Source organism: Rhea americana, unplaced genomic scaffold, assembly GCF_003343005.1.
Source record: "Rhea americana isolate MKP2758 unplaced genomic scaffold, rheAme1 scaffold_194, whole genome shotgun sequence".
Taxonomy (NCBI): Eukaryota; Metazoa; Chordata; class Aves; order Rheiformes; family Rheidae; genus Rhea; species Rhea americana.
In genome coordinates this window covers 1,047,479-1,071,483 of record NW_028186083.1, presented here as the reverse complement: position 1 = coordinate 1,071,483, position 24,005 = coordinate 1,047,479, and the positions used below count along the sequence as shown (strand labels likewise).

General features: G+C 38.8%; 2 protein-coding genes across 4 annotated transcripts in view; both read left to right on the top strand.

Moving 5' to 3' along the window:
- The first annotated feature begins 365 nt into the window (after positions 1-365).
- GGNBP2 (gametogenetin binding protein 2) lies at positions 366-19,212 on the top strand. 3 transcript variants are annotated; one of them, XM_085302916.1, is made up of 14 exons: positions 366-538; positions 4,403-4,483; positions 6,516-6,769; positions 7,753-7,851; positions 10,550-10,675; positions 10,781-10,894; positions 12,979-13,188; positions 14,196-14,370; positions 15,673-15,867; positions 16,510-16,660; positions 16,861-16,986; positions 17,065-17,216; positions 17,628-17,876; positions 18,562-19,212. In XM_085302916.1, exons 1-14 carry the CDS (start codon positions 446-448, stop codon positions 18,763-18,765), a joined length of 2,229 nt encoding a protein of 742 aa, XP_085159042.1. In that variant the 5' UTR covers positions 366-445; the 3' UTR covers positions 18,766-19,212. The 3 variants fall into 3 exon arrangements, with proteins under 3 accessions (XP_085159042.1, XP_085159041.1, XP_085159039.1); XM_085302915.1 differs by lacking the exon at positions 10,550-10,675 and having other exon boundaries at positions 369-538; positions 12,979-13,182; XM_085302913.1 differs by lacking the exon at positions 10,550-10,675 and having other exon boundaries at positions 369-538.
- A 4,430-nt stretch (positions 19,213-23,642) lies between these two features.
- Positions 23,643-24,005, top strand: part of DHRS11 (dehydrogenase/reductase 11) — a 33,133-nt gene continuing 32,770 nt past the window's right edge. Inside the window, exon 1 of the mRNA XM_085302917.1 lies at positions 23,643-23,822. Within this exon, the coding sequence (XP_085159043.1) occupies positions 23,691-23,822 (132 nt within the window). The 5' untranslated portion in view covers positions 23,643-23,690. The remainder of the gene's footprint in view (positions 23,823-24,005) is intronic.

Here is a 24,005-nt window from a genome sequence, read left to right as displayed (position 1 = left end):
GGGGGGGGGCGCAGGTGGACTTTACCCCCGTCCCCCGCACGCCCCGGCCGGCGCCCAGCCTCCCTCGGCCGTGCCCCGGCGCGGGGCCGCCGTCCTCCTCCTCCTCCTCCTCCTCCTCCTCGCCGGTCCCTCCCTCGCTTCCATGTTATGTCGCATTTCTCGGGCTCTCCGCCCTGCCCGCGCCCGGCTCGCGCTCCGCGGAGCCTCTGCCGGGACTAAACGGGCGAGGAGGCTCGCGGGACGCGGGCGTGGGCCGCGCGCGGGGACGCGGCGGGGGGGGGGGCGGCGCGGCGCGGCGGCGGCTCCGTGTCGAATCGGGCGATCGGGTAAGGCAGGCTCGCTCCCCTGCTGGTGAAAGTGTCGCGGGGAAGCGGCGCCGCTGTTTACCTCGCGCCCGCCCGCGGGGCTGCTTGCAGGCTGGAGCGGGCAGGAAGCGGCGGCGGCGATGGCGCGGCTGGTGGCGGTGTGCAGAGACGGGGAGGAGGAATTCCCCTTCGAGAAGAGGCAGATCCCCCTCTACATAGATGACACCCTCACGGTGAGTGCCTCCCCCCCGCGGAGCGSCCGCTCTGCCCGCTCCGCCCGCTTACAACATGTGCGGGCGGTGTGTTGCAATCCCCAGGCGAGGCCTTTTCTCTCCGCACAGGCCTCCTCGGCTCCTCCTTCGGCTGCTCTCACCGTGCTAATCTGTGGGACTTCATAACACTTCGGGTTAAGAGTGCTTAATGTGGCTTTTTTTTTTGTTGTTGTTTTTTTCTTTTTTTTTTGCAGTCTGGCTTTTACCTCTAAAGACACGAATGTAGCATAAGAAGAAAGTTATCGCTCTGTCGGGGCCTGCGTATAATTCGTTTTCGAGACCGACGAGCATGTCCGTACCCAAGCCCAAATGTGGGGCAAAAGCATTTTTTTTTTCAGTTAATAAAAAAGGGGGCTATATTAACACTAAAACCCATGAATAGTTAATTGYCCTTTTAAATAGGTAAGGAAGGGCTGATGGTGTTTTCGATGATGTTAGCTTAAAACAGATATTTTAGAGCCTGCATACTTGCTCGTATGTTTACAGCAACAAATCTGGAAGAGTTCTAGTGTAATATTCTGATTTGGAAGCAATGAGGATTTTGCTGATCTCCAGAAGATTGAGTGGAAAATGAAGTAAATGTAATTTGGAGGCTCTGTAGTCTCTTTTCCTCTCCCTTACTTGTTTAAARGGAGGTTCAGAAATTGCATAGTAAATGAATAGAGAACAGATGGAAGTAGTGTTTCTCTAATTATCTCATTGTCATTTGTCCTAATTTTTACAGGGCAAAAATGTTGGGTTGAAAATAAATCGGATTTTTATAGTGTAATGGATGTTTTACTTATTCATACTTGAACCCCTCTATATTCAGTGATGTATGTTGTGACAGTAACTGCTGTGTTACTTAAATAATATAAAATGTATCCACTTTAAATTCCTGTTCTCTTTTAAAATGGGAGAATGTCTGACTTGCTATTAAGTCAACTTTTTAGTGTAATTTCTCCCATCTTTCACAACAAAACACTTTAGTGTCCTCAGGCAGTCTCTAACCCCTCCCCTCCTGCTGTTAAAGACTTATCTGTCTCAATCTCTTGTTTTTCCTACACTTGAAAAGAGTTTCGTTATTGTGTTTTAGTTTGATCATTGTAAATGAGTGCATGTTATTAATTTACCAAATACTTTTAACTACTTTTTTGATTTTTATGTAGTCTCTCATCTCTTGTTAACTGCTTATATGTTAGGCAAAGTTTCCCTATGAGCTGTCCAAAGTGGTATCCAGCTCCCCTGCAGCRGCAGGTTAGCTGGAAATCCAGATTAGGAATAGTGTAAGGTTTAGATGTCTTCTGTATTCCTTGAATACTATTTCCCCTCTTCATTCCCTATATAGTGTTAAGACTTTCTTTTTCCTAGACTCCCTAATAAAAAGGATTCGTTAGGGATTTGTCGACTAGAGGATTTACTATGCTCTTAGTATTTTTTGTACTTAATAGCTTGAAAGAGTGTGAAAACTTGGCCATAATGGGTATGAGATAAATGACTTCTGCTGACCTGAAATTCCATTTGTGATTATAGTCCAAGAATTTAACTTCCTGCCCCAAACTTTCTGCAATTGCACAATGTTGTCATTATAACTTTATTTTATTTTATTTGCATTAGAGAAAAACCATAGTCATGATTGAAGAAGTTCCCATAGCTATAAATCTGTTTTGTATCCAGCTAAATGAAAGGCATTTATGTAAGTGCAAGTCATCCTCACCATAAAGAAATATTGTCCTACATCCGTTTGGTTTTCTTCTCCCCCCCCCCCTTCTTTTCTGTTGTTACAAAGCACTCAGATTTTTAGGTTATCTGGCAGCTTTTGCTTAGTAAAGCTGTGGAAGCAGGTGAATGAACTTCTTAGCTTCCTTGTCTTGGAGTCTAAAAAAATTCTGTAATTTACTACTAAAATTTCTAATGAGCTATTGCAAGAGATGCAGTTGTCTTTGAAACATAATTTTATGTTTTTAGATTTGTTAAAAATTGAGTGTTCTTTATTGATATTAATGAATTTGTGTTGACCTCTAAAATGCTCCATTTAAACACATTGTGACAATTTTGATTTTTGTTAGTCAGTTGGAAGCCTTAATCTATGCCATGAGTCTAGAAACAGTGAATCAGTGATAGCAAATTAGTAAATGAATGCTTTATAATGCTCTTAGAGTTTTAATGTTGCTTTGTATAAACTGCTTAGGTGCAATGTGGTGTTTGCTAAATGAACTGTTCACTGTCTTACACTTTTCTGTTTGTTATCTCTCAACTAGAAATTAAAAGGAAGTTGGAGTATTTAACCCTTTCATTTCTTAAGCAGCCTTTATGATCTCTGTAAGGCATTGCATTTGATGTGGTATTGTGGGAATTTTTTTCTTCTGTTCCGGTCATGATGGCTTTTGATGCTTAACCGTTTAATAAAATCTCATCAAACCGATGCATGAATTAATTTGGTCTTTGATAATTTCACTCTGTTGTACAAAACACCTAGGGGTGTGGTCTGATACTAGGAGATGAAGATGAAGGGAGAAAAAGAATAACAATAATAATCTCTGCTTTTAGCAAATAGTGCTTTTACTTGCCTGTAGCTAATTCACCACAAGAACATCAGATTAGCAGTATAGGAAACCTGTGACTCTGCAGCAAAAACTAGTGCTGCTGGTAAGTGTGTGGGGGTCAGGGACATGGAAAGAGAAGCCGAAGAAAGGAATATGAGAGAGGCCAGAATTAGCAGTGACTGTGGCACTGTTCTGCACGAAGAGTAGAAAGCTACACTACTGTTCCAGTTCTTGCACGTGTTAGATCATATACTGCCTTGCTTTCTGGCCTTAGAGAATAGATGTTTATTTTGGAGCAATGTTGAGTGCCTGTAAAGCTAGAAGCATCAGTTCTCTGGAGATAATGTCAGCAATTGTGAAGACAGCAGGGAATACTTTCTTTACCAGTCAATTAAAGGAAGATGGGGGAGGTAAAGAATTAATCAAACAATTCCGTTTTGGTGCTAGTTGGTATTAGAGCTGGTCCAATTTCAGTTATTTGGTCTTCCAGATTTTTARCTGAGCTTTCTGTTTTCATATTAATGTGTTTTGTATTTCTCAGCTTGGACAAATAAGATCAACTAAGCCAGCCTCCTAGTTGATTTCATTTTTCTCCCTCCTTGTTATGTTAGTTTTTTTTTTTCTCTCAATAATTTTACGGATTTTTTTCAATGATTTTACTGACTTTTTTTTTCAAGAAATCGCCATCTTTGCTGCTCAGTAATTGGAAAAGAAATATTAATTACTGTACTAGTAATCACATTGTTCTGCAGGCTTAATATTTTACTTTGAGCCACTTGAGAATTGCAGCTGCAGTCATACAAAACAAAATATACCTTGCAGTATCTTGTTGAATTAATATGGTTTTAAATTAGCTCTTTGAAAGAGTAGGCTTAAAGTCATTAAACTGTGGTGAGTGTTTCTCCATAGCTTTACAGATTTAGTTAGGCTTTTAGATGAATTTGGATCTCAATGTATTGAAATACAATATATTTTTTTGAGGCATGGTTTCGAGTAATGTAAATAGTGTAATACTGATGTTCCATTTAGTAACTATTGCTCTCTCATAAAACAGCTTTTTAAGAGTTGTTGTTTATGAACTGCCTCTAGAACCTTTTATTAGTGAAACATTTAGTTAAGTTGGTAAAACATTCACCATCTTAACTGCTATTTTTATCCTTTTCCAAGCTTTCAATATTGTAATGTGAAAAGAATCTATCATCTCCCCCTTCTACCCCCAGTGGACCCCCCAGAAAGTAAAATAAACTAATCTATCTGTTTGGCTTTCTGAAAGGTTATTTTTTTCCTCTTTTTCACATAGATGGTGATGGAATTTCCTGATAATGTACTAAACCTTGATGGACATCAGAATAACGGTGCACAATTAAAGCAGTTCATTCAGGTAAGTCCCTCGATTTGTTTTTAAAAAGGCTGCGTATCAAATCTTGCTTTCCTTAGGTTTGTGCTTTCACTTTTCCAGGAGGTTGTGAGTATACACAGTAATAAATTATTTAGGAGACATGTTATCACTTATATGCAATTAAATATCGGTACCAAAGTGCATTGGGTACATTCATTTTTTGTACATCACAGCTTTAATATACTGTCCTCTTTACAGGAAGAGATTGCTGCATGCCCAATTAGAATTTARAACTTTTTTTAAAAAAAGCATCTTCTGATCAYTKCCAGTTTATACTTAACAAACTAGTTTCCAAATATATTTTAGTTTGTTTCAAAATGCTCTTGAATTGCTTATTCAAGTAGAAGTGTGTATTGCTTAAAGACCAAGTTCTTACAATTTGTACCAAGATAAAAAATAATAGGCCAGTTTATAGATAGTTTCTAATTGAATAGTGAAAGGCGGTTTTGTGGACCTGTGAAACTTTAATAATGGAAACTTCTACTAACACTGACAAATAACTATAGCAACTGTTAAACCTGTAGCAAATAAAAAATTTCACTGCTTGATGTCCAGAAGARCAAGCTGGTTTGATATGTAGCTTGCACTTTTTCAGTGTGGTCTTGACTGCAGCAGTTCAGACATGTGCTGCATGTAAAGCATAGCTGTGTTATGAGAGTAGCTCGTTTCTACTGTTGCTGTGACTGGTACTGTTAACTGCTGAAAAGAGAAGGTTTATTGCAGAATACCATTACTTGACAATTTACTTAATGTACCTCTCTTAAATGTACAAATCTTAAATGTTATCTGATAATAGCTYTGCCTTTTTTAATATGAGTAAAAATAAGATGAAGTGAAAATGTTTTTTCTTTTCAGTTTGTGCCTTTGCACTTTCCATGTGTTTGATTAGTTTCGCTATGTTGTATGGTCTTTTCTTCTTTCTCTCTCCAGCAGTTATWATAAGTCATTTCTACATTAGGAGTKTTTGACTGGTATAGTATGACAATAATACAGAAAAGAAGATTGTGGCAAAATGTTTCCAGTATAGGTATAACTGTATTGGCAAAGCTGCATTTTTCCATTATCAGGAGAAAATGGTGCTCATARTTAATACACTGACAACACTACTTTTACAGATAGAAAGTGCCAATAGTGCTGATACTTTAAGCGTGTGTATGTTGTTTAGTGTATGAAGAAGGGACTCTCTACTTGGTGTAGCTGTGCTACTGGAAGTTCAGTGTTGTTGAAGTCAGTCTGTAATCCTGCAGTTAGAAGAAGAAATAGAAGGGTATGTGCTTTTCTGCATGCGTATGCACATGGATGTGTTTGACAGAGRATCCAGGAGAGACTTTTAAAAGTTTTCATTGATGTAAGAAATAGGTTTCATAATTAATGTGCATTGGATGTTTCTCATAAAATAAAACATTTCACCCTGAATAATAATRCATACTTTTTCAGATATTAGATTTGTGATGTGAAATGGCCTTTAGTCTTTCAGGAAAAGTATTGCTAAACATGACTTGGTCTRAATAGGTTTGTTCTAAATGAGATTTCCATATAAGCAAATTGCTAGCTAGTGTTTAAGAATTCAGAAAATTCCCACCTATGTGCCCAAGATAARAATGAGTGTGAGTAAAGAACAAAAACTTTCAAGAGTTACATGTGAGAGCTCAGGTGTAGAAGAGGGCTTCATGATGATAAAGACAGGGAGGTGTGCTATTCTTTTGGAAGCAGTATTTGTTGATTTGAGTGGTATAAGGAAAGAACAAAGGGAGAAAACTACTTGCCTTTCTGAGGTCAGACCCCAAGACTTGAAGGAAAATTGTTCCTGTGGGATTAGCTGGTGTACTTCTATTTATATGTTAAAATGATATAAAGTGATATATGGTAAGATACTGACCAGAATCTTTGAGCACTGCACACAGGTTTCCATTTAAAGTATATTCTGAAAAGGAAATGCAGTTAAAAGCAAATAAATCTTTGAACAGTTGCAGAGCTCCAAAATAATTTTTTTCATTTTTTTGCTCTCTCGTAGCGGCATAGCATGCTTAAACAACAGGATCTAARTATTGCCATGATGGTGACATCACGTGAAGTTTTGAGTGCACTTTCTCAGTTGGTTCCGTGTGTTGGCTGTCGTCGTAGCGTGGAACGTCTGTTTTCTCAGCTTGTTGAGTCTGGAAATCCAGCGCTTGAGCCCCTAACAGTAGGGCCAAAAGGGGTTCTTTCTGTAACTCGAAGCTGTATGACTGATGCAAAGAAGCTTTACACACTATTTTATGTGCATGGGTAAGTKAAACCCACAGCTATCTTAAAACTGTTCAGATTATTCTTATCATCTGGGGAAAAGGAGAAACAGCTTCTGTGTACGTTACTCTTTAGCTTCCTTGTTAGAGATACAGAATCGTTGCAAGTTTGGATCTGGTAGCTAATACTTGTCTTCTACAGCCATGTTAAACTAGTTCTTGGCCCTCCCTGTAAACTAGGGGGGGGAAGGGGGAAAAACAATTTTCTATCATCAGTTGCAGTGCTCTGATTGCAGCTGAATTATAGCAGTATTAAAATGCTTTGCCATTAGCCTCCAAATAGGCACTGCGGGTTTTTCAGGACCTCTGGAAGAAAAGGGCTTCTTCACCCCTTTACTTTCTGTAAAAAATGTGCCTTTTTCTCTTGAGTAGAACAGTAACACTGAGAAAGTGAAACCTTCTGGGTTTGGCTAGTACAACATACAGCCTCGGTGCCATTTGTTTCTCGGCTGTCAACAGGCCAAACAGTGACTGCTCACCACGGTGTGCCTGTGCTTCCAGCTGGCTTCAGCTCATGCTACTTCTTGCTCCAGTTAGCAGGCCAGTGAGAAGAGGTTAGTGTAGAGCTGGGGACAGAGAGATTTAGAAGGCAAGACAGGTGTAACTTGGTATTGATAACTTGCTCCAAGTGATTCCCTGCACTTTTGAACTTAGTTGTCATTGCTCCAGGTCTATTATTCGTAAAGTAATATAGYGGCTTTTTAGGCTATGGGCTACATTGCTTACTAGGGTTGGGTTGGAAGCGTTCTTATTATGCTTTCCTGGGCTACTACAAATTTGTGGGTCATAATGTGTAAACAGAGTAAAAGTAATGGAGGATAGAAAGAAAATTTTTAAATGCAGTGTTCATTAGTGTACTTTTTTTTCTTTTTTCCTGACAGATGAGCTGAATTCATCCCTTTAAAATTTCTTTGGATAATAATGTTTTCAGAATATTAAATTACATTTTTTGGTGTTTTCCTGTAGGTCCAAACTGAATGATATGATTGATGCAATTCCCAAAAGTAAGAAGAACAAGAGATGTCAATTACACTCCCTGGACACACACAAACCAAAACCTTTGGGGTAAGTTTAACATGCAGAATTCAATTGAAAATAGTTAAGAACTATGGATACTAATTTCTTCTTAAGCACTGAGATCAATTTTTATGCATGCTATTTGTTTGTCAGAGTAGTAGCTTCCAAACTATTTGGATTTTAGTAGATCCAAATAGTTTTGTGGGGGAGAGGAACAGAGTCACCTAGGAATCTTCAGCAGCATAAGTTGTATGGCATGAGTCTTTTTTCATAAGTTATCGTAATAGAATAGTTAGCCCTTCTGGTAAGACTGCCACTGCAGTCATAGGATGTTAAATCCTTTTCCCATTGACCTTGTTCTCACTTTAGTTTTTTCCAGTAAGTAGGCAATACTATAAAGTCTCTTGCTTTCTCAATGCAAGATGTACGCTACTCCATCTGAGAGCTGTCCCTTTGCTCTTTGTCAGAGCTCCCTAAAACAGTTGCTGTTGCTCTTATACGAAGCTTGAAATCAACTGTTTCTTACAACTTGCTTGTTAGCTGTAGCTGTTGAAATTTTTACTCTTGGCTATTGAGTTTTTTGTGTTTTTAATTTTTTTAATATTAAAAGATCCTCATGTTTAGTTTCAAATGCAGTTGCTGATAGCCAGCTTGGCCATTATAAACCAGTGCTGTTTGTGCTGTTGTTTTTTTTTTTTTTATCTTTTGTCTGACATGACTTGGATGGTAATCTGCTCAGGGCAAGGACCGCTTGCGCTTCAAGCGCTGAAGTCCTGTTCATGGCTGGCTGTAATATAAATGGTGTTTGTGAAAGGCAAATCACAGAATGGTTGAGGTTGGAAGGGACCTCTGGAGATCATGTAGTCCAAACCCCCTGCTCAAGCAGGGTCACCTAGAGTGTGTTAGACAGGATTGCATCCAGGCAGGCTTTGAATCAGAGAAGGAGACTCCACAGCCTCTCTGGGCAACCTGTTCCAGTGCTCTGTCACTCTCACAGGAAAGAAGTTTTCATGCTTTAAACTAAGTGTTTGATGGGTGCAGTTTTCTCACACTGAGGTGAAAGGGTATATATTAAACAAAAATGCATATTAAACAAAAATGCACCATTTTACTTGGAATTGTTAAAAATGTCTCATCTAACTTAATAAAGGAAATTATTGTGATTGTGTTAAAAGTGAAAACTTGTAGAATGTTTGGAGCACATCAGTGAAAAAGATGCTTATGTGCTTCTGTGTATTAGAAGCTGAAATGGTTTATTCCAACTATTTAACCAAAAAACTGACCTTTAAATCTATTCATTCTTTATTTTATTTATTTTTTTTTTAAGAAGTGATGATCGAAGAATTGGACTACTATGCTTAGTTGGAGTGTATTGACACTTTTCTAGTCAATTGTGTTCCGCTTCTGGTTAAGCGTGCAGGCTGTCAAAGATTGATCAGGGTTTCCAGTTACAGGGCATGTATTTTACTATGCAGACTTTAGTCTCTCTGGGTTTAGACCAATCCCCTGAGATGTTGGGCATGTGGAATTTGACACTTGATTTTACTTGCAGTGCTTGAGGATAGTGGTAGCTAGTCATTATCTCCTATTATATTTGCAGACCTTTCATATAATTGGTTTAAAGCTTATGTTACATAAACAAAAGATTCTATAGATGTATTTAAAAGGAGGGGAAAGAAAAGCAAATTTGAAGCTTTGTGAAAGTTAAATTTCTTCAGTTTGTTTATGGTAAGATTAATTAATTCTATTTAATAACATATATTCTGGAATCTATATGTACCATTTTGGCAAGGCAAAACAATTGTGAAACTGAATGAAGAGAGATAATACTGCCTTTTTTTTCCTCAGTTAATGTTGGAAAAAGTCACCTTAGTATTTTGAACAGCGACGGGTTAATAATATATGGAAGAACAATATTTTTAAGTATTAAAAGTAAAGATTTTGGCTTTATCTGATAATATGACGTGTGGACAATCAGTGTAGTTTACTTAAGAATCATGGCTTGCACTCTGCTTGCTCAGTCAATATTCATTTATTATGCTACCAAAGTGATTAGAGTATATCAGTACTGATACTTCTTCAAATAAATCTACTGCCTAGAGTGGAAGCAAATGTGCTAACAGCCTAGACATGGAGATGTCAAATAGGATTATGTTACAGAATAAGTTTTTTTATCAATTTAGAGCTTCTGCTCGACATCATTACGGTGGACTTTTTCAGATGAGTTGCATCTTTGTTAGCTACTTAAAAAAAAAAAAAAAGAGGCTTTCAGTTGTAATTGTGCATTTAATTATACAAGTTACCTAACTACAAATACCAGCTAATACCACTTTAGAGTTACTTGACATTTYCTGTTTAAGTGTACCTGGTTTATCACTATTCTTTTTCATTTGGGGCTAAGGAGCATTTAACATCACATAAACACATATAAAATATATGCAATCTATCAGAAACATTAAAACTCGCATACATTTATACTTAAGGTAATAGTCTAGAAATATTGCTTTCTTTTAGCTTTATTTTTTATTTTTTTAGTCATTATGAGTCTGAGTTTATGAACATGGACATCAAACCTTGTGTCTCATAACTGACCCTAGCTTTTCTGCAAGTTCAGGCTTAGCCTATATAGTATGCAAAGTAAATTGAGGAACACTGAAGAGTTTTGATAGTGCTTGTTTAGGACAAATAACTAGCTTTTAGTAGCCTTGGTATAGGTTTAAAATTTCTTTTTAATGCTGTGCTACAGTGAAGGGAGCAGTAGCACACTCAGTACAGAGAAATTAAATGCAGATAAGAAAATTAGCGAAGACAGCAGGAAGGACAGCAAGTGTAGGATCRCTTTCCACTATGGACCTTTCCAGGGAGCAGTCAGGTAAACTAAAGATGCTTTATTTTGCTTCTTTTTCCCCCTCTTAAAAGGATAATGTACAGTCTTTATTTCTTATGTTGTTTCTTCTTTTTTTTCTTTTTTTTGCAGGGGTTGTTGGATGGATGTGTGGGAACTCATGTCCCAAGAATGCAGAGATGAAGTAGTTTTAATTGATTCTAGTTGTCTTTTAGAAACATTAGAAACGTATCTACGAAAACACAGGTATGTTAAGAGAATTAAGAWATGCTTTCATACTGAGTAATAGATCTGCATATTCTTGTGAATCAAAGTAYGTGTAAAGTGCACACAATGTTTAAAAATTTACAGGATTCCTATGATACCTTTTTAAAACTGAAGTTCTGAGGTTTATAGTGATAGACAACCTCACAAGATTGCATTACAACTGTTGATGATTAGGTAGATTAAGTATTCTTTGTATTTTACTTATTGTCCCCAGTTATAGTAGCAGAAATGCACAGATGCTAGGTGAAGTCATAGCAGTTTCAATTTTTTGGTTAGGAATAAATTATAAAAATTCGATGTGTTATGGTTGGATATGTTCCGTGTATTTTTTTGTCATCTTTTAATACAAACATGAGTTTCACTTGCAACTTTAAAACTGTCTCATGGCAATGATTAGCATTCCCGCAGCAATTTCAGCAGCGTGAACAGGCTTATGAACATCAGATTTTTTTTATTATTTTTTTTGTGGGACAGGCTGTACACTGTAAAAAATTCTAACTTTAGGTAGCTCTACCCTCTTTTTTTTTCTTCATGTTATTTAAAGTATTTTAATTGATGCCTTTAGAACTGTATGTGTGTTTGAGGGAATCTTGGATTAGTTTGTGCTGTACTGATACAAATTAGTACTAAATCTCTGCATTCTTAATAATATAGAGTGTTGAAACTGATGCTTTCTGTGCACAGCAGTTCTCATTTCTGTGAGAGTATTTTTTTCAGTTCTTCTACAAGTCACCCACTCTGTTTGGGACTGTCTTCTAGGCTTTTGGGGAGTATGTGCAATTTCAAAATAATGTGAGGTAAACTAATGGAAGCAGGAGGAGATTTTAGGTTTGACATTGCTTATAAACACCTGTTTGAAAAGTCATTTGTGACTTAATAGTGCTAGCTCTATTACTTCTTTCTTGCAGGAAAAAACAGGTCAGTAAATTATTGTTGCATGTGTATAGTAGCTATCATACTGATGAGAAAATTTTAATTTCCAGTAGTCTCAAGGTTTTGATATAAACTGTGGGGGCACAGATGGGCGTGGGGGTGGTGGTGTGGAAATAACACTTTGGAAACAAARTAACTTTAATCTTCTGTGACATTAAACATGGTGTTGGCAGCATTCCTGATGCTAACCTGCAGTATTATTACTGTTTTGTTTCCTTCCAGCACAGAAATTAGCTTGTTATCATAGGTCTATCAAACATCAAAACATGTTTGACTTAATGCTGCCACGTGACTGGACAAAGTAGGGAAGGGAAAAACACTATCCAGAGATGACACAAAGAGCAAGYTCTTCAAGCTGAAAGCTGAAATGTGAGCAGCTTGTCTGACTTGCATTTTTAGAATAATATAGCTAGAAGCTTTGTAGCTTCTTGGAGATGGCTACTCTTTTAAAAGAGAATGTGCTTAATTTGGTTTTATTTTAATTATAATTGACTTCATAGCTATACTATTCTTATATTAGTTATCTGAGCTATCACATATTTAAGCTGAATACATTGTGTTGTGAGTAACCTTGTTTGGCTACCTGTGTAGTAATCTAATAATTCAAAATATGTTTAAAGAGACTTGTAGTGGAAACAAGAATTTTATAGAGTAGGCAACAGAGGAAAGGGTTTTTTTGWTTGTTTTTTGTTCTTATCACTGACTTAAGTATACTTTAAATAATTGCTGTAAAGTAACTCTGAGTATGCTACTTGAGGAATATTGTGTGACTTACACTAAAGATGCATTTTTTTCACTGCTAGATTCCTGATTTTTGAACAAAAATGAATTGCATATCCATCTAGATTTTTTTTCATATTAACCATTAGCTGATTTATGCCTTGGAGTGTGAAAATTGATATCCAAACTTTTAATGTGTGATAGGTAGTATAATTACATATAATAAACTTACACGGCTTCCATCCAAAGTCTTACTATTTTACCTTTTGGAGTAGCATAAACATTAGTATGACATACTTTAAATATAGCATGTACTGTTGCATAGCTCAGTATGTTATAACTTAGACTAAGCTGTTCTAAATTTCTGCTTGAATAAGAATTCAGTTCTGTTATGATCTGTCTTAATACAGGTTTTGCACTGACTGCAAAAATAAAGTACTTCGGGCATACAATATTCTTATCGGTGAGCTAGACTGCAGCAAAGAAAAGGGCTACTGTGCTGCACTTTATGAGGGTTTGCGTTGCTGTCCACATGAGCGTCATATACATGTATGCTGTGAAACAGATTTCATCGCRCACCTGCTGGGTCGAGCTGAACCAGAGTTCGCAGGAGGGTATGAGTATGTAATTTGCTAGAGTGGGCTATCTAGCGCTTTGCTTCTTTATTTTATTATCGAATGTATTTTGCAAAAGTGATTTTTGCCTCTCTGCTGCATAATAAACTTTTAAAAGTAAATCTTCATACTGAAGTACACTTTCAAGCTAGTGCTTCAAAGTAGTGAAGACTTTATGTGTGCTTCTAACTTTAAAGTGCATTTAACTCTAAAAGCAAGACTGAAAGAAATTACTAAATGTCTTCTAGTTCATTTGTTCACTCATTAGCGCTGCCTTTTCCATTGAGGTGTTCAAAATATGCGAAATAGAAGGAGAGCCTTGGTTGAAAGTTTTACTGAATGCCAAGTGTTCGATTTAATTTTGTCACCATTTGTATGTATAGTAATTTCTGAATTTGTTTTAGCATCTTAAAATCCTCTGATTAARAATACTGTTCTGAACTTAATCTTACAACAAGATCATAGTTGTGTGATTAGGAGAGGAAACCCTTTTATAATGATTTTCCTTARCAGATGATAGATACAGGTTAGTTCTGAAACGTTTTGTTGCAAGGTGAGTATATATAAACTTCTGTGTGTATTGATACAGCTTCAGTTAACTGGCACTGACGTGAGTGTCTAGGAAGCTGAAATATTTGCTATAAACTAAATAAGCATTCTAGGAATTGAATGGCTTCATCTCTTTAACAGTAAAACTCTGCTGAKCCCTTCTAATAATGGCAAAGAGGAACGGGTGGGATAACACCTTCAGAAGCCACAGGGTGGAAGGCATAGTGCAGCTTTACAGTGCCATGCACAGAAGAACATGTCCGGAAAGTAGTGATGTTTTTGACCTGGTCCTTTCTATTTTGCATCTGCATGCAGCACAGCAGAACTCAATTTAAAAAAAGCCATTCGTGCAAACATATCTTCAGTTGTACATTTAATAAAGACTTCATTAAACTGCTTTGATCTTTTGGTGGACTTCCAGCTACTTTAACAATACCTATACTTTGGTTCAACTCTCTCTTTAGACGAAGAGAAAGGCATGCTAAGACAATAGACATAGCGCAAGAAGAAGTTTTGACCTGCCTGGGTATTCATCTTTATGAAAGATTACATCGAATCTGGCAAAAGTTGCGGGCTGAGGAACAAACGTGGCAGATGCTTTTTTACCTAGGTGTTGATGCTTTACGCAAAAGCTTTGAGGTAAAAATCAAATTTTATCTAACTTGTATTTGGAATGCTATAATGACTATGTGCAATTACACTAAAATTTTTTTTCTGCTTTCTGTTAACATTGGGCTGGAAGGAGCTTTCAAGGTCTTGCATTCAATCCCCTGTTCTTTGTAGGCAACAGCTGTGTAATATCAATGTATATTAAAACTGAGTTGTATTCTGCAGTGAAGTGTACTGGAACATAGGAGATTGAAACTTGTTTGCTTTCACTTTGTRTACACGCAACATAGTATGCTGTATTTTCTGTTTTTCATTCACAGTGAAGTTGCTGCTACTGATAGCATTTAAGTAGCTCTGACTACAACAGGTTGAAACAGTTCAACAGTTTGGGTAATTAGTGAAAATGGATGTGCTTTTAAATTACAAACACAACTGCTAAATTTTACATTCAGTGTGCTCAGTGGCTAGTTTCAAAGACTTTCTGTAAYAATTCTATAAGATCTTGAACTTTAGACAGAACTCTCTTCAATTCCTTTAATATATTCCAATAGCATATTTAACACAAATACCAGTAAATTTATCTTGCGCTTTTATGCAGAATTTTTTTTATGCTTGTTCCATTCATAATGACTGTTCTTTCTAAAAATTGAGGGAGGAAGGTAAAGTCAGTTTGGGAAGAACTATGTTGGAACTTTAATCTAGTTATTTCTTTTTTTAAGTATTTCTTTTTTAAGACTTCTGTTGCTATGGAAGTGACATTGGACTAGGTGCATTGTAGCATTTTTATCATGTTTGTCTTAGTGTTTTTTCAGTCATATCATATTGATACTTGTTCTAAAATAGTATTAGTGAACAGCAATATGCTTAGATACTTGCTAGGTTTTTAAGGTATATCTATATCTTTATAAATTGGAGCACCTAAGAATCAAGTAGATGACCTGCTTTTTTCAGTGGTYACCCTAGTCAAAAATTTACAGGAATTCTGTATCAATAATGATGTTTTTTCTCTCCCCTGTGCTGTATTATATAATTGAAGTTCCTGCATAAACACAGATCCACGAATGTATTCAAGTCCATAGCTTTTCACTGAAAATTGTGAATCTGAGCCCCAAGTTAAATAAATCATACGCTCTCACATACATACTCGTCTCCAGAGGGCTAAATTTAAYGACTAATCTGAATAGGCAGTTTATCTTCTGGTGTTGATAGTTGTGTTGCTGTGACTTTACCATAAAAAGTATTTACTAGTTATTTTCCTCCTCCTTTTTTTATAAATGTAAAAGCTTGAGTCGTGATTAATGTCTATAAATAGATCTAACATATCATAAACAGATGGCTGTGGAAAAAGTGCAGGGTATTAGTCGATTGGAACAACTCTGTGAAGAGTTTTCAGAAGAGGAAAGAGTGCGAGAGCTTAAACAAGAGAAGAAGCGCCAAAAAAGAAAGAATAGACGGAAAAATAAATGTGTGTGTGAGATCCCTGCTCCTTTGCAAACAACAGAAGAGAAGGAAATAAGTCAAGCAAAGGTAAACATTGATAGCTGTTAGTTTCTGCTGGTGTTAAACAACTAGACTTTTAATTTGGTGCTTCGTTCCTCAACTCRGTGCTCAGCTTCAGAATAATTCAGAGGTTTTTACTGTGTTTCATTTCTGGGAACTGGTTTTGGTCACTACTGGAATTTACCAACTCTTCCAGAATAGTAAAGTATTTTTGTAAAGTGATTGCTTGGAACTCTTCTGTTTTTTATTTTTATCATAAATCTAGGTGATTAGGTAAAGCATATTAGAATATCTTTGAATTATAATTTCTTAAAGATCACTCAAATTAGAATATGGTAATTCAAATGCTAATCAAAGACAACTACCATTAATTTTTTTTTTAGGGAAGCATTTTTTCTGTGATAAATTCAACATACTCTGCAGAATAAATGCAATTATTATTTTACATCTCTTGGCTGAACTAGAATTCTGTTAACTACAGATCATATTCTTGTGTGGAAAGTAGGGGTTTTGAGTTGACTTGTACTTCTAAAGAATCATACGAAAGTGTCTGTTACCAATCACTGTCAACTGTTTTTTTTTTTTTTCTTGTGGAAAGAACATCCTTTTTAAAGATGCTGGCTGAGCTACTTCCAGTACTTGCATTTAATTTTTGGTTTTTGTTTTAAGGAAAATTCGGACTTCATGGAAAATAGTTGCAAAGCCTGTGGTAGCGCTGAAGAAGCTAACAATTGTGTAGAAGTAATTGTTACTAATGAAAGCACTTCTTGCACCTGTCCTAGTAGTGGTACCCTATTAGGCTCACCTAAAATAAAGAAAGGTATGTTAAATTTCATAATCTTCATTTTAAAACTACCATTCATGGGGTAAGTGATGTACAGATAATCTTAAAAAAATCTTGGAAGCGGTCTAAAATGTGTATTTTCTGTGTGTTTTTAAGAATGACCTGTTGGTAGAGGTATAACTAAAGAATGTGTAACAGTTACTGGGGATGACCATAATTTTTTCCCCTCATCTCAGGTTTGTCTCCACATTGTAATGGTAGTGATTGTGGCTATTCGTCTAGTATGGAGGGCAGTGAAACAGGATCTCGAGAGGGATCAGATGTGGCCTGCACTGAAGGCATTTGTAACCATGATGAAAATGGTAGGTTTGGCAAGAACTTTGTATATAAAAAAAAAAAAATCAGGAGTRTATCTGAGAGTGAAATTCTGTCTTTTGCAGGAGATGATTCATGTGTCCATCGCTGTGATGACAAAGAGGAAGATGGAGATAGCTGTGTGGAATGTTGGGCTAATTCAGAAGAGAATAACACAAAAGGCAAAAACAAAAAGAAGAAAAAGAAAAGTAAAACTTTGAAGTGTGAGAACGAACATGTAAGGACCTTAGCTTATACCAGAACACTTATTTAATTGCATACATATTTTTTTTTTTTTTTTAAGGTATTTTACAATCTCCAATTTGGATGGTGACTAAGGTAGTAAATTAGGTAACATGGGTCTTTTCTTACCTCTCTGTCCAAATTTTTGTAATTAAAGTCCTCCTTAGAATAGATTCTGGCAGAATGATTTGCTTTTCTCCMGTGCTTCCAATTATGCACGTTTGGGGTATTAACATGTCATCTTCCCCCCCCACACACACACACACTTTAAAAAGCATCCTTGCAGCCTTTTTCAATTGTTTTCCCTCCTTTTCTTCCCTCCGTGCCCCGTCCACCCCCCATTCTGAAACTTGAATGTTTCAGTATAACATGGCTGGTAGTTAACTACAGATGTTCTTACTTTTAGATTCAGAAACTTGGAAGCTGTATTGCAGATCCAGGTAACAGAGAGACCTCAGGAAATATCATGCATACAGAGTTTCATCGTGACAAGACCAAAGACACACATGCTGAAAGCTGCTGTAGCTCGGAAAAAAGTGGGCAGCAGTTGCCTTGGTTTGAGCATATGAAAAATGTGTCACAGTTTGCTGAACCTACAGAAATGTCACTTGTTCCTGATACTGGAAAAGGTGCCAAGAGCTTAGTGGAACTCCTTGTAAGTAACCACTTATTCTGACTTTTTGAATTGTAACTTTAAATCCTTGGGGTTGGGGGTGAGRTTTAGAACTCAAATCTCAATGAAGTTTTACAGCAGATAATGTAACTGAGCCAGAAGCTCATAGCTTACTCTCCTGGTGTTTAGTTTGCTTTTACACTTTCTCTGTGAAGTATATAATTCAGTTGCTTTGCAGGGGAGGAGGAATCACCTATTGCTGGAATGTAAATGACAATTTGTATTATCAGTATTCATTATGAACGTTTGTATCATTCCTTGAAAAGAAGTATGCGTTATTGTTGCCTTCATGCCTCAAATGTTACTTTCCAGCTCAGGCTCCTCGAACAATTTTCCTCCATCTTCYGTTCTTTCCCCTTCTTCTTGCTTTTGCATGCCTTGTTCTTTGAACATCCAATATAAGCTATCCTCTTCCAGTGGAAACTAGCTAAGACTGAAGCTAATTTTGCTAGAGTTCATGACTGTGTAGGCTGCCTCTTACCCAGCAAGTAGCAGAGCGCTATCATTCAAGTGACTGGATTAACCAGTTAAGACTTCTTGTGTTGTTATGATATGAAGGCTACATCTTTCTTCAGAGCAACTGTGGACAACATGTAAAATTGAAAGACGGGTGTATGGTATAGGAAGGGCAGTGTTTGAGTTCTTACATGCTTGTTTTCATTTGTAGGATGAATCTGAATGCACTTCTGATGAGGAAATCTTTATCTCACAAGATGAAATACAGTCCTTTATGGCAAACAACAAGTCTTTTTACAGCAATAGAGAACAATACCGACAGCATCTGAAGGAGAAATTTAATAAATACTGCCGCTTAAATGATCACAAGAGGCCCATTTGTAACGGTTGGTTGACAACGGCTGGAGCGAACTAAATACAATAAAATAGCTCTGTCTTTCATTGAAATTCTCAAGATGACTACTGCGCCTTCTCTTTCAAAAACTTAATTTAGTGACTTATGGCAAAATTTTATCTTAAATTAATGTGATTTTTTTTTTTGTTTTTTTGGGGGGAGGCTGGTGGAGGTGATTTCATTAATTTTGTTCTTTCTTCAGGCTTGTATCTTTAGTTGAGTAGCTGTGCAAGCCTCTCATAATTTAAGCCATCTCTTTTCATTAAATGTTTCTCTTACTGTGAGACTTACAAAAAGCGAACTAGTGGCAAAGTAATGTTGTACCTATAATTCTGTACAGAATGACAATGAGCTGAATATAAGATTTTACAAAGTAGACATCCATTGGCAAAATGTTTTGGATGTAATATGTTAAAGCGCAATGTGCAAAATTTAAATAAAGAATATTTATTAATATGCATAGTAAAAGTTGGCGTACATGTTTCTACTTTAAACATTCATTTTCAGCACTTTGAATTCTTGCTGTTTGGTGCAGGTAGGCAGCTGTTATTTCAGTCTGTATAGCTTTGTGTAGGTAGTTGTAATTTGAGCAGATTTTCCTGGGAAAAGTATTGTCACATCTGTGGCACTCATGAAAAACGAGTTAATTCGACTGATTCTCCACTGTCCTGTGGTATAGAGATCTTCAAGTTACTGCAGACAARCTGAGTCCATAATAACCTGGTTGCGTCAGCATGGCGTTGTACCCAACCTCGTTGTCACTGCTGAGGTTGTATACTCCACACCATGTGGCTACTCTGCTTCCAGGGTATTAGGTAATATATTGGCATGGCGCTACACGGAGCTAGCTGAGGTGTCTCTAAGCAGTGTTAAGCTATAAATTTTGACATTACTGCTTTGCTAAAGGTCAGCATGCTTAGTGTGTGATGGTATTGAACTTGTTAGCGCAGATGCTATAGASTTTTGGGGGCCTTAAAGTAGTTTTTTGTGAAGATAATTACTGATGCCAGTTAGGATACTACCGCACTTGTTCTCCCTTACAACACAATCAGAATTTGATCCAAGGAAAAAGGGAGATTTTTTTTTTTTCTAAATCTCCCACATATCACATTCCCACCACTTGTCATACCACTCTGTTACAAACAAATCATGTCATAAGATACCATGTCCTTAAGAGCACAATATTTGCTCTTATTTTATTTTGCTTAAGAACAATATTTTGCTTAAGAGCAAAAAATTTGTGGAAGAGCACTTACGCTTGGTCCTCAGAACTGAATTCGTTATTCCCTTAAGCAAATCTCAAGGTGTGTTGAAAGCTATTTCAGTAACTGATACTAAATAGACAGACTGGAGACGGTGATGTGGTTGTGCGCAGTAAGCATTCAGATTCAGCTGACATCAGCTAACTTCTGTGGCAGCTGCACCACTAGAAGAGGAAGATTCTGTTTTGGTTTTTGTTAGATGGGTTTGGGGCATAAGCAAAATTACAGAGTATCATTCCTAATTTCCATGTTCTCTGTACTGTAGTAGTTAGTTTTTCTGATCAACGGGGAGACACAGGTTTGTTTTCTTGGCTTTTACTCTATGCTTTTGACAGAAGRTAAAGTGGCGCTGTGCTTGCAGGTGCTTATTATGCCCAATGTTCTTAAATGAATCCTGAGAATTAATTTGTTTCAGAATAAGAGAAACTAGTGCTGTTTTTTTAATTGTGTAGTTCACAAAGTGAACTTCATGAAACTTCAGCTTCCTTTGAAGCATGTGTTCTGTTGTCCAACTTCAAAGAGAACACTTTCTCAAGTACTCACAAACATTTACTGTTGTAAAAAGCTAACTTTCTTTACTGTGATCTTTACTGTGACAATTCTTTTTACCTAAATATTCAGTTTGTCAGCAATCGTTAAAATGTCTAACTTCAAAGTGCTGAGCTGGCTGGGTACTGCTTATGCATACGCGAAGGGCTAATTCAGATGACTAGCTGCTCTTGTCGATTGCTGAAAGGATTACTTTTAAGTGGAGCTTAGTTGTTTTGTGCTTCTCCAGGAACTGGAGTGATAAGAAATGTAACTAATTGAGATACTTTGTTTTAAATGCAGTGTTATCACAGAACACTCAAGCAGTTTGGTACTTGCTGACATGGGCCAGAGGAGAGAACTGCATTCCATGTGGCCAGCTCAGGTACTAACAGTTGCAGTAACAAATGCCCATGAGTTCCTGTTCGTGCCTTGCTACTTCTCGAACGGTAACGTCTGTGCTATCGGTGCGCACTAAAGATTTCGTACAGCTATGATAGCCAAGGGGCCCTGCTTGTCGCAACAGCCCCAGCTCTGCGGTACAGCTGCCGGCCTGGGGGCCTTGTGCTTGACGCAGGCCCCAAGCCGCCAGCCACCGTGGGAAAGTCTCCTACAACCATTTCCCTTTTGGGCAAGATACACAAATATTAGTTTATTTTTTAYAAAATGTAAAGCTGCCTAAATAACTTTTGTTTTTAAAAAACTTCCAGTGACAGGCTGAGCAGTCAGTTCTTAGGGATGTTACTTAGGAATTGAACTTTTGCTAATGTTCTCCTTCGCTTTCTGCTCCAAATCCAAGTTAGCCCAGAGCCAAAGAGAGAGCTTGATCTTGATTAAATTAGGCAACTCATTATTGCAGCATAGTGAGGAGGCGGGAAGTGTTCATGGGTCCAAAAGTGACCAGATACATACATCTGTTTAATGTGGTCTGTTGAGGGTCATTGGACTTGAAGGTGCAGAGACGCTCTCTGGCCCAGGAAGTCCCCATGCTGCATGTAACTGCCAAGTGTCACTATCTTCTCGCTCTGCTTGACACCCTTTTTCTAAACTTCTGCTAYGAATCACTACTGAAGACAGTAGGGAATTTAGTCTATGAAGTATGGCTGCTTTGTAGTTCTTAAATCCTGGGAAGTTCTTGTATTTGCTAGTGGGAGGAGGTCTGGGTATCAGGACTGGGACCTATATTGTAAGTAAAGTTGCACCCAGTCGGAGAATCCAAATAAGATACATTTGGCAGAAATTATCATTTCCTATTTCTCACAAACCTGTTTCATGTTAATGTGATGGTCTGTGTGTTGTATTAGAGAARTGTCAATGATTTTGCTCTGCATCTTGAGGAAGACTACTTCCCCCCCGCCCTTGTCCCTTGTGTCATTTGTATGCAACTSGTCTACATTATCCAAGTGTGATTCAGGACCCATTTTTAATTCCTTGTATTGTCTGTATCTTGTTGGTAACTTGAATGTTGCTTTTCTTGAAACAATGTGATCACATCTTAGATAAATTCAGAGATGCAGAGAGCTTTCYACTTATCACCATGCTACTTGCACATGTTATTTGCAGTGTTACATAGTCAAGAGATTACTGGTGTAACTATGCTGCAGCCAGAAACATTTTGATGACTATAATTCTTAGATCTGATAGATAACTACCAAAAACTGCAATTGCTTTTTTCAGGGCTGGTCCACAAAACTGTGCATTTATTGCCTGCAGTAGGGAATGACTTGCCTATTCACATTCATATTTTTAAAATTTACGACTATTTATTTGTCCATAGCGAGGAAAAGAGATTTTCAATTTACATCTAACTCATAGTTGAGACTTCTCCAGAGTTTAAACAGAATTGTCAAATCCTAAACTTTTCTTTCTTCTTTCATAAATTAAATATCTATGCTTTTTAGTTTCACATAATTGGTTTCTTCAAAAGTTTCTGCAAGTTATTAAAGGATGATCTCTATTCCTTGGGAGAGAAGATGACAGTGCTTTTATAGTGCTGTTTTGTCCTGCACAAGAACTCTTGCATCTGACTTTATGAAACATGTTTTCTCCCATGAAAATTAACCAAGCTCTCCTATCTCTGTAGCTCTATTTAAGTCTCTGGCTTGCTACTTGGTTGCTGAGTGAAAGGGGCCTGAAAGGGTGGAGGATTTTTACTGCTGAAAGTGGGGGAGGGAAAAGGCATGGGGGAGTTTATGCCTCCACCTGGAGCTGGTCAGCTGTGCTGCTGCAGGGTGGAGGGATGTCAGACCTTACAGCTACCTCCCTGAGTATTTTGTATGCTTTCTTTTTGTATTCTCTGCTTGAAAAGCACTGAGGAGACTAATTGCTGATATCACCCAATTTGGGGAAATTCTAATTCCCCCCAAAAGACTTTTTTTTTTTTTTTTTTTTTTTAATCAAAATTCATTGCACAGCCTCGTGGCCTTCCTGAGCTCTATTTGTGGCAGCCGATGCTTCTCCCCTTTCCTTTTGGCACTGCTTCCTCGTTGTTGCATCCCTGCAGAGCGTAAACTCTCTCCTGCACCGAGTAAGCGGTGCTTAGCACGGCGATGTCAGAGCCCAGCGGATCCAGGCCCCTCTGGGGTTTTGTTTCGCTTTTGGAAATAATTACCATTCCCACTTGCCTCCGACCTGCAGCCTCCCCCAGGCTTCCTGGCTCTCTCCTCACATGCGCTCCTTGGGGAGAGCTAATTGCAGCTGCACCTGGCTCGCCTTAGGAATAAGGTGACTTTTGATGGATACACAGCACGTGCTGCTCAAGTGAGGCAACGGCACTTTAGGGTCCGAGCTGCAGCCGGGCGCGCGAGTGTGGTCGCTGCTGTGAGGGGCAGGGGCGCCAGGTGACCGAAGCGGTGAGAGGGGCTGCTCGGCCGCAGGTTTCCCGGGCCCACCCTTGGGCGCGTCTCCCGCTGCTGCCGCTCCGCCTTCGCTTTCCCACCCGCCGCCGGCTGAGCCCTTGCAAACTCGATACAAGCCAGGGGGCGGGGCCAACGGCGCGGGGGGCGGGGCCGGCGCCGCAGAGGGCGGGACCAACGGGTCGGGGGCGTGGCCGGCGCCTCGGGGGCGTGGCCAACGGCGCGGGGGCGTGGCCCGTGGCGCGGGGCGGGCGGCGCATTGTGCGCGGCGGCGGCGGCGGGGCCGGGCCGGGCCGCGGCCATGGAGCGCTGGACCGGGCGCGTCGCGCTGGTCACCGGCGCCTCCGTGGGCATCGGCGCGGCCGTGGCGCGGGCGCTGGTGCAGCACGGCATGAAGGTGGTGGGCTGCGCCCGCAGCGTGGACAAGATCGAGGTACCGGGGCCGGGAGGGGGGGGAGCAACGGCCGCGTCTCGCCAGCCCCCGCCCCACGGGGCCGGCGGGTGCCCGGCGTGGGGCGGGGAGGCCTCGTGCTGCCGCCGTGCGCCTGTCCCGGGGCGGGTCGGCACCGCGGGGGCCGCCGGGCCCCCCTCAAGCCGGGCATCGCCGCGCCTTCCC